This window comes from Heloderma suspectum, chromosome 16 (assembly GCF_057233095.1).
Source record: "Heloderma suspectum isolate Gila_16-S chromosome 16, 16-S_ref, whole genome shotgun sequence".
NCBI lineage: Eukaryota > Metazoa > Chordata > Lepidosauria > Squamata > Helodermatidae > Heloderma > Heloderma suspectum.
The window spans coordinates 7,296,548-7,312,412 of NC_139473.1; the positions used below are offsets into that span (position 1 = coordinate 7,296,548).

General features: G+C 46.4%; 1 protein-coding gene across 1 annotated transcript; it reads left to right on the plus strand.

Annotated features, from left to right (window-relative positions):
- The first annotated feature begins 7,082 nt into the window (after positions 1 to 7,082).
- Positions 7,083 to 8,048, plus strand: LOC146334915 (lysophosphatidic acid receptor 1-like). Its single transcript, XM_084823315.1, has one exon. The coding sequence runs from the start codon at positions 7,083 to 7,085 to the stop codon at positions 8,046 to 8,048; it is 966 nt and encodes a 321-aa protein (XP_084679441.1).
- Positions 8,049 to 15,865: the final 7,817 nt, after the last annotated feature.

Here is a 15,865-nt window from a genome sequence, read left to right on the forward strand (position 1 = left end):
TATAGTGTTAAGTATTTTTCTAATAATACTGGGGGCGGGCACTTGGCTAGGATACCGCTTTTATGTTTTGTACTTTTTCTTTTTGTACAAAACAAACTTGCATAAGAAACATGAATGCAATACACAAGCACGCAACGTGTTCTGCCAATATTCGTTGGGTGCTTGCTTCGGGTCCCATGAACTTTTCCCCCGCGTTCCGTTGCTTGTTTTTCTCTCTGGTGGTAGACATCTAGAGAGTCTCTGCTCCATGCGGTGCTCAGGATGGGTTCAATGGGTCTCTTCCTGGCCTTGTTATGATCCTCCTCCACCACCACTGTGAGATTTTTCCCCCCAAGTGTGGGAATTGCCTGATGTCTGAACTCTTGGAAGGAGGGTCAGACGTCGACATCTATAAACTGAAATCCATGGGACACAGGAATTCCTCTGAATTTGGAGCCTGGGGAGAAGAAACATCAAGCCCTGACACAAAAGCTGGAAAGCAATCACAAACCCTTCATGGCCAAAGAGGAAAGTCTTAATCCACTTTATTTTAAAAAATAAAATAAACCAGAATAAGCTCGATAAGAGGACAATTAGCTTTTACATTTGCTGTGCTTTCTGAATGTGCTATAACAGCCTTCCCCAACCTGATGGCCTTCAGGTGTGTTGGACGATAACATCCATCATCCCCAGCCAGCATAGGCAGGCTGGATGGGGAGTATGGGATCTGTGGTCCCACAAAGCCAGAGGGTGCCAGGTTGGGGAAGGCTGTGCTATAATATCGGGGAAGCATTACGTTAGGGCTGTAGCATCAATTAATCGGTTAGATTAATGAATTAAAAAAACCCTCAAGTGAACTAAGATAAAAGTTGTGCCCCATTTTCCTGTGGGCAGTGGGGCAGGTAGGTCATTTTTGACTCCGGCCATATAAACAGTGGAGGCTGGTGGCTCCGATTCCGGTGGGGCTGTGGATCCATTCTGGGTTTCGGTCAGAACCAGCCAGAAGTCTAAAGGAGCTATCCAAGGTGCTGAACCCATTTGGGGGATAGGGCCTCCACTGGTTTTAGATGCTCAAGTGCGTTATTTCACTCATTCCAAAATGTGGTATGTCAGACCTGCTGTGTTTGCACCCCCACCCCCGCCTGCTGGAAGAAGAGTAGCGGAATTGGGTGTGTCTGGATGTTTGGCCCTAAGTCTGACACAGATCAGCTTCCTTCCACAGGCACTGTTCTAGCCGAACTGTTTTATCTAACACTCAAGGACAGGTGTAGAGGGGTGTGTGTGTGTGTGTCCGTGTGTCCATGGAAGCTTTTAGGCCTATACATCTGAGTGATTTGCAAAGTTCAGATCTCGCTATCTTATCTCTACACTTCCTTCTAATATTTGCAAACATGGTTTATCAGCAATGATGAACTGGATATAATTTCCCCATTCTCTCTCTCCCTGCCCCCCCCATTATCGCCAGGGAACCCATTGGATGTTTTCCTGGATTTATCTTTATATGTCCCTGGTTTGGTGACAGAATGGCCCACCCAGACCGTAAAAGTTGTGTTTACAGTTGGGAAGCTAAGCTTGATGATAAGGATTCTGCTTGCTCATTTGGTTCAGCATGCTCACAGAGATCGACGTCAAGACCCTTGCGCGTGGGCGCTGTAGTCACGGATATGTTTATCCGCAATTTTGCTGGGGGCACAGAATGTGGTTTAGGGGTGTTGCTTGAATCTAGGGATGCTTGAGAAATCCACAATGGATTAAAATGAGCTCAGATTTCTATCCAATCTGTCGATAGGACACAGCGGATTGGCTTTTTCCAAGTCAGGCGGATTCCGTGGACTTGTGGACTGGGTTTCTCTGGGAGATCTGTGCAAATTCATTTTAGCACTGATTTGCATTAGCCCAAGTGTGGATTAGCGCTAATGTGCACCTGTGCGTGTCAACGGGTGATTATTATTCTTAAGGCGCCAGCGCCACTGTCTCCGTTTTAAGGATTGTCCGCGTCAGTTCTGGGCCGCCTTAATCTGTGTGAGGGTTTGAGGTGGCTTTCCTCATACCAGCCTACAAGGCAAATGTAAGCCTAGATTGAATTGGATTTATACGGCTCTTTTGTGTGAAGGGCGTTTCCATCCGCCACACAGCCTGGACTCATTCTCTCTTACCCCGATCGGTAATTGGCGCTGTCAAATCTGACAGGGCTCATAATCCGTTTGGTAGGCACCAGATCTCACACAAAGCCACCCTGCGGCACGAGCTGGGCTAAACGTTACACAGACGTAGGGGCGGGGGGGGGGCAGCGGCAGACTTGCCATGGACATTGTGATCTCCAGTGGCAGCACAATGCATACAGCTCATCACCTGGCAAATCTGTGTGCCTTTATGTGTACCCTGGAATGCTGCGGTTGCCCCTGCCTCTGTGGCTATTTCCGCATTGTTCCAGGGAAAGAATTTAGTGGCTGCTTCTCTCCCTCAGCTGTATAGTTTGGCTGCAAATCCACCTCGCTGCAGCCGAGGGAGTGGTGAGGCAGTGGGGGCCCCTCCATCGGCCTGGCTGGAACAAACTGTAATTTGGCAGTTCTGCCTCTCTGTATTGGATTTGGTTTTGGAAGAATGGCACGGGGTCAGGTGTGAATTTACACAAAGTCACACGTGTTGAGGTACATACTGTATGTACTTCAAAGGGCTGCCTTTGAAGAAGGTTCAGAAGCTGCAGCTCGTGCAAAATGTGGTGGCCAGATTGATAACGAGGACCAGAAGGTCCGAATATATAAGGTCGACTCTGGCCCGCTTGCACTGGCTGCCTGTTTCCGAGCCCAATTCAAGGTGCTGGTTTTAAACTAGAAAGCCTTACACGGCTTGGGACCACAATACCTGACGGAGCACCCCTCCCAGCACGAACCTACCTGTATACTATGCTCAACATCTAAGGCCCTCCTCCAGCTGCCTACACTGAGGGAAGCTCGGAAGACAGTGATGAGAGAGGGTCTTCTCAGTGGTGGCCCCCAAATTATGGAAATTCCCCAACGAGGCCTGCCTGGCACCAGCACTGTTATCTTTTCAGTGCCAGGTTAAGACCTTTCTCTTCTCTCAGGCATTTGGCAGCATATGATAATCGATCCTGGAATGTCTTATGGTTATGGTTGTTTGCTTTTGAGATTGTTTGTTTGAAGTTGTTTTAGTTATATGTTGCTTTTGCATATATTTTTTGTTCATTTAAAAAAAATGTAAATGGTTTATAATCTCTGTATACTGTATTTTTAATGTTTTTAATCTTTGTAAACTGCCCAGAGAGCTTTGGCTATTGGGCAGTATTGAAGTGTAAAATAATAATAATAATAATAATAATAATAATAATAATAATAATAGTAATAGTAATATGCAGGGTCTAGTGGCATAGGTATACCAAGCTGGTAGAGCAGTTGGCAATTTTTAGGATTTTAGAGTTGGTTCTCATAGCTGTATTTATGCACAGTGAAGGGCAGCGTTGTTTTGCTACTAGCAAGAGTTAGGCAATGCACAGTAGTTCTGCATGGTTTGTACATTTCAACTCAAGGATGCTCCTGTCAGGATGCCCTTGTTGCTCGCTGACTTCTCCAATAGCCAGAATCAACACTCAGACAGAAGGGCTGCTTTCCAAGGCTTTAATTCCATTCATCCTAATGAGGCATACAGATGCTAATTGCCTGAGACTCAGAGGAACTACACAGTAACAGCCATCTAGGGGTTTCTAAGGGTTAGGACATCAGTTGATCTCCGTTTGGGAAAAATGCAGCAACTCTCTGAACTTAAGGGGTGGGAGGGGAAGATCTCCTCCTCTCCCGTGGGGCCTCAGGGCACAGCTGTTGATGTCCAGCTGTTGATGTCCAGCCAATTGGGCTGAGTGCCAAAGCTCGGCTCCTGCAATCTCTCGCTTGTGCCTGAGCCTGCGCCTCACATCTAAAGGCTCAGGTTGTCCCTCCCTCTCCACACCTGGTTCACTGTCGCTCCCAGGGATGTGAGCGGGGGGGGGGGTGTCCCCCTCCAGCTGCACCTCTGAAGTCTGAGAGAGTTCCTCCCCCACGAATTGTATCTCCTCCTCAGAATCAGAGCTACCTTGGGACTCTATGGGCTCAGATACAACCCTGACATCTCCCTTCTATGCTGTGAGAAACTTTCTTTCCTGCCAAGAATGAAGGCCCCCCTTTTCTCCTTATGGGTGAAGGGAGTGGCTCTGATTTCAACAGCGCTGTGCATCCATTCTGGATTTCAGTCAGAACCAGCCAGAACTCTAAAGGAGCTGCCCAAGGTACTGAATCCTAGGTCCAAACTGGGTTCAGCAACTTGGCCATCTCCTTTAGAGTTCTGGAGGGTTCTGGCTGAAACCCAGAGTGGATTCACAGCCCCACCGAAATTGGAGCTGCCAGCTTCCAATGCATAAGCTTATGTTGCTGTGCACGTTTTTTCATTTCTCCCATTTCTTCGTTGCCTTTCAAGATCATTGTCTTCCCAGGGCAGCAAACAGCATCAAAACCAATACAAACATATTTTTAAAATCCTATTAAATGTCAACCATTTCAAAGAAAACTGCTTTCAGTAAAATACAGTTGCAAATTACACGTCAGCAGTGAATGGCATAAAAGTTTTCAATTGTCAGTCCTTAGCAGATAATCACACAAACACACACACACCGCCAGCCTCTAGCTATGGGCCTCCTTGGAGGTAAGTGCCTGTGTAATCACACATGCAGTTAGAATAGAAAGTGGAATTCTTTCTGTCGAAACAGCTCCCTCTGCTGCTTGGATGTGGGCAGAATGTAAACGCTTGCTCGAGGAGCAAGCCGCCCCAGCCACATTTCTCTTACTATTTCAGTGCAACGAAAGTGAAGCTCAGGCAAAGAGATTTTGGATTTCTCGAGACCAAGGAGCTCCAAATGTTTGCTTTGCGACAAAAACAGCTTGGCCAATGGCATTTGTACTTTATTCTAATCTGCAACAAACCAGAGGCCAAGGGCCTGTTTAAAATCCAGAAGCCTGTTTAAAATGGAATTTTTGCATTTTAGAGGGTGGATGAAGCGTTAAATTCTCTGAAAGGGGGACGGGGAAAGCACACAAATACAACCAAATCAAGGCTATAACCAGGGGCGGTGGTGGTGGGGATGGGGGCCAAGCTCTTTCAGAGAAGTTCATCTTAGCCTTGAGAAGAGAAGACTGAGGGGAGATAGGGTAGCGCTCTTCAAGTCCTCAAAAGGCTGTCCCAGAGAGGAAGGCCAGGATCTCTTCTCCATCATCCCAGAGTGCAGGACACGGAATAATGGGCTCAAGTTACAGGAAGCCAGATTCCGGCTGAACATCAGGAAAAACCTCCTGACTGTAAGAGCAATATGACAATGGAACCAATTACCTGGGGAGGTGGTGGGCTCTCCCACACTGGAGGCCTTCAAGACGAGGCTGGACAGCCATTTGTCAGGGATGCTCTGACTTGGATTCCTGCATTGAGCAGGGGGTTGGACTCGATGGCCTTGTAGGCCCCTTCCAACCCTACTATTCTATGATTCTGTGATCTCAGATTTTTAAAAAGTAAGTCTCTAGTCCCGAATGCTCAGCTTTCTTTTTCTTTTAAAAAAGGGAACCCACTTGTCCTTTTACTTGTTGAGAACTTGTTGAGAACTTGAGATATAAGGAAAGGCAGAATTTATTTTATTTTTATTTATTTGTGATATTTATATATCGCTAAATATAATAAAACCCCTAAGCAGTTCACGTATAAATATTAAAATCACATTTAAAAGACAGTATTAAAAACACAACATTAAAAACAGTTCCAATTACAATAAAAGCAATTCAAGGAGCAGCAAGCTTAATTGAATTATAACCCGAGGAAAACCTGGGTGAACATATAAAAACAATGTAACACAAGGACACCGTTAAAATCATAACTCTAAAATTACAACTGCACAATAAAACACAGTAAACTATCACTACAGTTCCAGAAACACTTGCCTCTACCCCCAAGGCATGTAAAAATAAATATGTATTTAACTGGCACCTGAATGACAACAGTGTGGGGGGACAGCTGAATCTTTACCGAAAGGGAGTTCCCAGTCAGGATGCCACCACCAAGAAGGCTCTACCACATGTGATAGTCCCATGGGCTGCATTCTTCATGGGCACCACAAGCAAAATTGCCTCGGCCAATCTTAAATCCCAGGTGGGTTGGTACTTTGGAAGGCGGTCCTTCAAGTACCTTAATACTGGATTAAATGGACAAATACTCTGACCTCTTATAAGGCAGCTTATAAGTACAGCAAAACCAAGGGGTGTTGTGGCACTGAAAAGACAAACATTTTCATTTGCATCCTTTTGTTGTGACAAAATGGGCTCCAAGCCATGAACACTTAATCCTCTGCAAACCTCTTCGTCTTTATCATGTCATGAAGCTCCTGCCCGTTTGAATGTTCTGAAGTGCTTCTGTTTGGAAATTAATGAATGTAATTCCAGTGTCGGTGGCCAAAAAGAAGTTCCTGACAGAGAATACCACGGGGAGATAAGCGGGAACTTATTAGATACCTTCGCTACCTAGGATCATCCTAGCAACCTCGGGGTACGGAGCCAAGGACTGGAGGGCTAAGAAGCCCAAGAGTTAACGTTTAACTCACAGCTCGGGTAGTATTATGGAAACAAGAATGTGTACTGTTAAATCCTCCCCCTTGGAACTGGAAAGCAGAACGTCATTCTACTGTGTTATCCTGCTTAGTGCTGCTGGATATGGGAATAAAAAGAACCACGATGGATTTTTAAAATCTGATTTAAATCTGAGCATGTCTTCAACTGACATCAGGAATCACAGACGGCTAAAAACAGGCACCCTTGGGCCTGTGAGCACCTGCTCCGTGTGGTAAGCAACTAGAGCTGTGGTTTGGGAGTATTGTCTGGGGCAGTAAAGCAGGCTCTGGTCTGGTCTTACCCAACCAGACTGACCGTTGGGCCATCACTGGCAGGAACAGCTATAAAGGGCTGGGACTTTGCCTGAACAACAACTAACCTCCTGGCTCCGACCCTTGGCTCTGGCTCCCTGCGACAACTCCCTGCTTTCCTCTGACTGCTGTCTAGGGCTCAGCTCTGACAGTCATCATGATCAGAAGCCATAATTGTGTAAACCGTACCATTCATGAGTGGAGCTGGCAAGTGGTGCTTTCTTTGGGAGTTCCTCAGCTGACCATCACCTTAATCTCTGTGGTCTTCAACTCTGCTGTCATCTGTAGCATCGTGTATTCCAAAGAGCTGCACAAACCCATCTCCATTCTTTTCTGCAACTTGGCTATCTCTGATCTCCTCTCCAGCTCCTCGGGCTTCTGGATTGCCCTGCTGTTTGTCACCAACCCTCAAAGTACCATTGTTGGATCGAACAAAATCCTCCACGCATACGCCTTCTATGCCATGTCAAACTTGGCCGCCATCTATAACTTAGTTTCCATTGGGATTGAGCGCTACCTGGCTGTGGTTGAAAGCCTAAGGACAAGATCCAGGATCACCAGAAACCAGACCTTTGGCATTGCATTGGTTATTTGGGTGTTTGCCTTCTTCCTGGGTTTCATGCCTTTGATGGGGTGGCATTGTTTGGATAAGGGCAACATCTCCACTCTCTACAGCCCTCTTTGCATTGAGTACCTCATCTTCCTCACTATCCCCAATTGTGCAGTGGCTTTAATTCTGCCGCTCATCACCTACTTCAACATCATTGGCTTTTTGAGAAAGCACAAGATGACAGTGGGAACACTTGGACAAGCCCATGCCACCTACCGGTTGGCTGAGATCCAGGTAGCTAAGACTAGTGTGCTTATCTGGCTTCTGGCTTTGCTTTCTTACATACCCTTCTTCGTAGGCGTTGTGTTCGATTCAGCTACTCAACATTGCCCCAGCGAGCTCCCCGTTGGCATCTACGTGTTCCGAAACCTTACAGCGATGATGATCACCATTAATTCGTTGGGGAACCCCATCATATACACCCTGAATGTGAAGAGGTTTTGGTGCAGACTCAAGTCTTTGAAGTACCCTTCCAAAAATCGCATTGCAGTGGAAGCCATTGGGAATGCATGAGCTTGTTCAAAACTGTATGAACTAGACTTAGTTCCTGTGCATTTCCATCCAAACACCTTGAAATATCTACATTAGGCATGACGGAGGACGCAATCCTGTCCATGTCTACTCAGAAGTCCCTTGATGTTCAAGGGGACTTACTCCTAGGGAAGTGTGTTTAGGATTGCGGCCTGAAATCTCTTTATGTTTGGGGGATCTCTTTATGTTTGGGGGATCTCTTTATGTTTGGGGGATCTCTTTAGTGTTTGGGGGATCTCTTTAGTGTTTGGGGAATCTCTTTAGTGTTTGGGGAATCTCATTTTCAACACATCAAAGTCAGTCAACCTCAGCACCAGTATGAGTGGACAGTTCCCAAGCAAAAGAAAGGGGAATTAGTTGTCTCCTTTCAACCACTATTTCTATCAACAAGAACAACTATCAACTAGTTTGAAACTTAAAAAATGTGACTGGATGGATGAAAAAGAATATTCAGGGTGCAAATCCAAGTTTTTTAACATGAACTATCTTTAAAGTGAGTTATCAGAGCGAGGAAACCCAATCTATGGTTTAACTGATGTCCCAAAAGGCTCGCTATAGTTTTCTTCTGATTAGAATAACAGCAGTATTCCTGACTTCATAAATTATGAGGCATTACAATTTATTCAGCTGAATGCATGAATGGGAGAAGAAAGAAAGATGTTTGCTTGTATTAATATTTCTCCCACATATGACTGGCTTATTTTACGTGGTGGGGAGAGGGAAGATTTATTTTGCACTAAGATTGATGAAAAAAAACACTCTCAAAAAGAATACATTTGGACTGCTTATTTCTTATTTAGGAATGTAAGGGTGTGATCCCATCCATGTTCAGACTAAAAAATGTCCTACAACTCCCAGCATTCCTCAGCCAGCTTAGCTGGCTGGGGAATGCTGGGAGTTGTAGGACATTATTCTGCCTAAAGATGCATAGGATTGCCCCCTAAATATGTTTTTATTTAAGTTGATGAATTCAATTATTTTCCCATGGGTTGATGAATGCAATTAAGTTAGAAACTCTGTGCCTCGCCACACCAGGGCATCATGAGAAGAAGACCTGGTAGCATGTGGCAATAAATGAATATCTGCTTAAAGAGGAGGGCCTCTGTGGCATCTCTGTATGAGTCACTGTGCTGGCCTTACTTTCCAACCAACCTGCTCTGGGGACGCAGATAATTCTGTCACATCTTTGCATGCGATGTGACCGAATCATTCAATCACTCCCTGACCAGAAAAGCATGGCTGCCTGTTATGAAATGTTCGGAGAGGCATTTCAAGCTTTTAGAATGGGGGAAAAATGGCACAATTGCTGGGAACCCACCAAACAATTGGTGGTTGGGGAAAGGGGGAGGGGCCTAAGGAAGGAGGCGTGGCCATCTAGGAAATCCCAATAGGCCATATTGAGACTCCAAGAGTTGGATTTAAATGCTCTAAATACACACAGCACATAGTTAATTTACGGCAGCTTTGCTCAACCCGGTGTTGAATTACCACTCTGATTATCCCCAGGGATGATGGGAGTTGTAGTCCCACATTTATGGAGGGCACCTGTAGCATCAGCACAGCTTGAATTGGACTTGTGGCCTCATCCGTTAGGGCTCCTTTTGTGTTCTTAAATGTAAACCTTTTTGAGTAAGGGGAATGTGTGCCTCCAATTTAATTTAGGGTGGGGGAGGGGGACGTTTGCTTTATTTCATGTATTAGGAGTTTGGAACATGCTGTCTTAATGTATATTGCATTTCTGAAATCTTTGCATTGATCTGAAAGGAAGTGATTAAAAAATTAATAAAAGGTATGTCAAATCTTTTGTGTGATGCGTGGCAACCTTTGACAATGTGCTTTTGATCGGTGTTGGACTGGCTTATGGCAGCCTTCTCCAAGCAAATGCCCTCCAGATGTGTGGGGCTATGACTCCCATCATCTGCTGCATGGCCATGGTGACTGGGGATAATGGGAGTCATCCTAGTCCAACGTATCTGGAGGGTTAGGGTAGCAAATGCTGGCATGCAGCTTAAATGTGAATAAAAGCGCAATCCTATACATTTCTAGTCAGAACTAGGCCCCATTGAGTTCAATGGGACTTAAAGGTAGAGGTGTCCCCCAGCCAGTCGTGTCCAACTCTAGGGTGCGGTGCTCATCCCCGTTTCTAAGCCGAAGAGCCAGCGCTGTCCGAAGATGCTTCCATGGCCATGTGGCTGGCATGACTGAACACCGAGGTGCACGGAACGCTGCTACCTTTCCCGCCGAGGCGGTACCTATTTATCTACTTGCAATTTCTTGCTTTCGAACTGCTAGGTTGGCAGGAGCTGGGACTGAAGACGGGAGCTCACTCCGTCACGCGGCACTCGGGTCTCGAACTGCTGACCTGCCGACTTTCCAGTCTGCAGTTCAGTGTCTTAACCACTAAGCCACCGCGGCCCCAAGTAAGGGTCAATGGGACTTACTCCCAGGTAATGGTTACAATTAAAACCAAGTTATCCACCCCCTCCCTCCCACCTCTAACATTTGAGCCTATGTGGGAAGGCGTGTTGCTTGCTTTGGCACTGTTGATTTAATAAAATGAAATTCCTTCTTTCGGTATCATTAACCTTTATCTGAGAAAGGCCAAGCATGCCATATTTAATTTAATTTGCTGGTGGATCAATGCACAAGAGAAGGCTGTGTTTATAATGTTTACAGATCGCTAAACACTCACATTTTTAGTGGCGCTTGGCTGCATCATCCAGCCTCACAGGTAATCCGCCAAAGAACTGGAGTATATGCCCATGTGTGTGTTTCCTCCACCCCTTTCTTACTTCAGTGTAGGGTGGATGGATGCAAAAGGGGACATCACTATTGAATCTTTAACCGTTCTTCAGAAGATGAATTTTTCTGCACAACTATTGAAGGTACAATAGTCCTTCTGCACAATTATTGAAGGTACAATAGCTCTCCTGCACAAGTATTAAAGGTATAGTAGTTCTTCACAACTAATAAAGGTACTGTAGCCCTTCTGCACAATTTTTAAAGATACAATAGCTCTTCTGTATAAGTATCACAGGTTCAATAGCCCTTCTGCGCAACTATTAAAGGTACAGTAGCCCTTCTGTGCAACTGTTAAAGGTACAATAGCCCTTCTGCGCAACTATTAAGGGTTCAATACTATGCATGTTTAGGCAGGAAAAAGTCCTACAACTCCCAGCATCCCCCAGTTGTAAGATGTTTTTCTGTCTAAACATACATAGGATTGCACCCTAAAGGTACAGTATCCCTTCTACACACCTATTAAAGGTGAAATAGCCAGGTCCTCTTTTGCATCCATCCAGCCATGCTTTGATCATATTTTCTTCTCTTTATCCTCCTCTTTGTTAACATCTAGTTTTTTTTTCATATGCAACTTAAATGACAATTCCTTTTTTCTTTAAACACACAAACTGTGTATCCCACTTTTCCCTTAACATGAATGACTTACCCAGCCATTTAAAAATCAATATAAAATGAATATAAAATCATCAAAAAATATTCCTAAATATGAGATGCAAAACCAAGGAGCAGTGGTTTACAGTGGATGTTAATAATATTATAGCTGTCTATTTTCAGCTGACCTAGTATTGTTCTTTCACAGGGTCTCTCACTGGGAACGGGCTTCCTGTCACCTATTTTTACTTATTGATTTATTACATTTCCCTACTGTTCAATAACTGAAGCTCTCTGGGCAGTTCACAACAGTTAAAACCATATAATACAACGTAAGATACACCAGTGGTCCCCAACTTTTTTGGCACCAGGGACCGGTTTCGTGGAAGACCATTTTTCCACAGACTGGGGGGGTCCATTTGTGTCTGTGTTCTTTGCAGTAATAGGTTACATAAAGATTTACGCAACCTATTACTTGAAGAACAGGGACGCAAATGCGTCCCAGTGGCTGGAAGTCCGCCAGTGGCCGGAGCCAGCTGGCAGCTCCATGGACTTGCCACAAAGCGGAGCCGGCTGGGGCTGGCGAGGATTCTGGGGGGGAGGGACGGATCACCCCCCCCATGGACCCAAGGTAAGGAGGTTCCGCACACCCCTACGCTCACCTCCTGCTGTACGGCCCGGTTCCTAACAGGCCACAGAGCGGTACCGGTCTGTAGCCCAGGGGTTGGGGACCACTGAGATACGCTGCACAATTTCTGTGAACCGTCCAGAGAGCTTCGGCTATTGGGCAGTATAGAAGTGAAATGGAATAAATGTTGTTCAGTCATTAAGTTTTGTCCGACTCTCCGTGACCCCATGGACCACAGCACGCCAGGCCTTCCTGTCCTGCGCTCTCTCCCGGAGCGTGCTCAGGTCCATATTCATTGCATCGGTGATGCTATCTAGCCATCTCATCCTCTGCCGTCCCCTTCTCCTTTTGCCTTCAGTCTTTCCCAGCATCAGGGTCTTTTCCAGGGAGTTTTCTCTTCGCATTAGGTGGCCAAAATATTTGAGCTTCAGCTTCAGTATCTGTCCTTCCAATGAGCACTCAGGGTTGAATCCCTTTAGGATTGACTGATTTGACCTCCTTGCAGTCCAGGGCACTCGTAAGAGTCTTCTCCAGCACCACAGTTGGAAAGCATCAATTCTTCGGCACTCAGCCTCCTTATAGTCCAGCTCTCACAGCCATGCATTACTACTGGGAAAACCATAGCTTTGATTAGACGGACCTTTGTCAGCAAGGTGATGTCTCTGCTTCTTACTATGCTGTCTAGGTTGGCCATAGCTTTCCTCCCAAGGAGCAAGCGTCTTTTAATTTCATGGCTACAGTCACCGTCTGCGGTGATCTTGGAGCCCAAGAAAGTAAAATCTGTCACAGCTTCCATTTCTTCTCCTTCTATATGCCAGGAAGTGATGGGGCCGGATGCCATGATCTTCGTTTTTTTAATGTTGAGTTTCAAACCAGCTTTTGCACTCCCCTCTTTCACCCTCAACAAGAGGCTCTTGAGATCCTCTTCACTTTCTGCCATTAGGGTGGTATCGTCTGCGTACCTGAGGTTGTTGATAATTCTCCCGGCAATCTTAATTCCGACCTGTGATTCATCCAACCTGGCGTTTCTCATGATGTACTCTGCATATAAGTCAAATAAGCATGATGACAATATGCAGCCTTGTCGTACTCCTTTCCCAATTTTGAACTAATCGGTTGTTCCACGTCCGGTTCTTACTGTTGCTTCTTGGCCCTTGTACAGGTTTCTCAGGAGACAGGTAAGGTGGTCTGGTACTCCCATCTCTTTAAGAATTTGCCAGAGATTGTTGTGATCCACACAATCAAAGGCTTTAGCGTAGTCAATGAGGCAGAAATAGACGTTTTTCTGGAGTGCTCTTGCTTTCTCCATGATGCAGCGAATGTTGGCGATTTGATCTCTAGTTCCTCTGCCTCTTCGAAACCCAGCTTGTACTTCCAGTAGTTCTCGGTTCGCATACTGCTGAAGCCTAGCTTGTAGGATTTTGAGCATCACCTTGCTGGCATGTGAAATGAGTGCAATTGTACAGTACTTTGAACACTCTTTGGCGTTGCCCTTCTTTGGAATTGGAATGTAAACTGACCTTTTCCAGTCTTGTGGCCACTGTTGAGTGTTCCAAATTTGTTGGCATAGTGAGTGCAGCACTTTAACAGCACCATCCTTTAGGATTTTAAATAGCTCAGCTGGAATACTGTCATCTCCGCTAGCTTTGTTGTTAGTAATGCTTCCTAAGGCCCACTTGACTTCACGCTCGAGGATGTCCGGCTCAAGTTCACTGACCGCACTATCCTGGCTATCAGGGACATTCAGATCTTTCCTGTATAGTTCTTCTGTGTATTCTTTCCACCTCGTCTTAATCTCATCTGCTTCTGTGAGGTCCCTGCCTTCTTTGTCCTTTGTCATGCCCGTCTTTGCACAAAACGTTCCCTTGAGATCTCCAATTTTCTTGAAGAGATCTCTAGTCTTTCCCATTCTGTTGTTTTCCTTGATTTCTTTGCATTGTTCATTTAAGAAGGCCTTCTTGTCTCTCCTTGCTATTCTCTGGAACTCTGCATTCAGTTGGTATATCTTCCCCTTTCTCCCTTGCTTTTCGCTTCCCTTCTTTCCTCAGCTACTTGTAAAGCCTCATCAGACAGCCACTTTGCTTTCTTGCATTTCTTTTTCTTTGGGATGGATTTCGTTGCTGCCTCCTGAACAATGTTACGGACCTCCGTCCATAGTTCCTCAGGCACTCTGTCTATCAGGTCTAATCCCTGAAATCTATTCCTCACCTCCACTGTATATTCATCAGGGATATGATTGAGGTCATACCTGAATGGTTTAATGGTTTTCCCTACGTTCTTCAATTTCAGCTGAAATTGTGCAACAAGAAGCTCATGATCTGAGCCACAGTCAGCTCCAGGTCTTGTTTTCACTGACTGTATAGAGCTTCTCCATCTTTGGCCGCAAAGGACATAATCAATCTGATTTCGATATTGACCATCTGGTGACGTCCATGTGTAGAGTCGCCTCTTGTGCTGTTGGAAAAGAGTGTTTGCTATGATCAGCGTGTTCTCTTGGCAAAACTCTATTAGCTTTTGTCCTGCTTCATTTTGTACGCCAAGGCCATGCCTGCCTGTTATCCCAGTGATTTCTTGACTTCCTACTTTAGCATTCCAATCCCCTATGATGAAAAGGACATCTTTTTTTGGTGTTAGTTCTAGAAGCTGTTGTAGGTCTTCATAGAACCGATCAGCCTCAGCTTCTTCGGCCTCAGTGGTTGGGGCATAGACTTGAATTACTGTGATGTTGAATGGTTTGCCTTGGATTCGTACTGAGATCTTTCTATCATTTTTGAGATTGTACCCCAGTACTGCTTTTCCCACCCTTTTATTGACTATGAGTGCTACTCCATTTCTTCTAAGGGATTCTTGCCCACAATAGTAGATATGATGGTCACCTGAATTAAATTCGCCCATGCCTGTCCATTTTAGCTCACTGATTCCCCAGATGTCGATGTTCAGTCTTGCCATCTCATGTTTGACCACCTCCAGCTTACCCTGATTCATTGATCTGACATTCCAGGTTCCTAAACAAAATTGTTCTTCACAGCATCGGACTTCCTTTTCACCACCAGACACATCCACAGCTGAGTGTCCTTTCGGCTGTGGCCCAGCCGCTTCACTCTTTCTGGCGCTACTTGGAAATACCCTCTGCTCTTCCGCAGTAGCATATTGGACACCTTCCGACCTGAGGGGCTCATCTTCCGGCGTCATCTCTTCTAGCCTTGTGATACGTTCCATGGGGTTTTCTTGGCAAGAATGCTGGAGTGGGTTGCCATTTCCTTCTCCAGTGGCCCACATTTTGCCAGAGCTGTCCGCCATGACCTGTCCATCTTGGGTGGCCCAGCACGGCGTAGCGTAGCGTATGGCTTCGCCGAGTGCCGCAAGCCCCTTCGCCACAACAAGGCAGTGATCCATGAAGGGGAATAGAATAAATACACAAGTTCAAAACCGCAGTGCAGGACAGAGGTGGAACCACAAATACAAAACAAAGCACATCTCGCAGGAGGCTGCTGCAGGCGCACCCGGGAGAGCGCGTCCCCTCGAGCGCAGGGGCTCACCGCTGCGCGGACCCGCACGGAGCGCGGGCGGAGCGCGGGCGCGGGCGTGGCCGCCCTTGGAGCTGGACCCGCTCCGGGGCCGCGCGGCGCCAGCGCCGAGGGCGAGACGGGCGCCAGCAACGCGCCGCCGGCCCCCGGGCCCGCGCGCGCCCCCAGCCGGGGCCGGGCAAGCGGGCGCGCGGCTGGGCGGGCCTGCCGGCGGGAGCCGAGCCGAGCCGGGCCCCGCCCCGGGGGCGGGC

Bases quoted from the DNA above. Each gene is read 5' to 3' on its own strand.
- LOC146334915 (XM_084823315.1), top strand. From the start codon at position 7,083: ATGATCAGAAGCCATAATTGTGTAAACCGTACCATTCATGAGTGGAGC.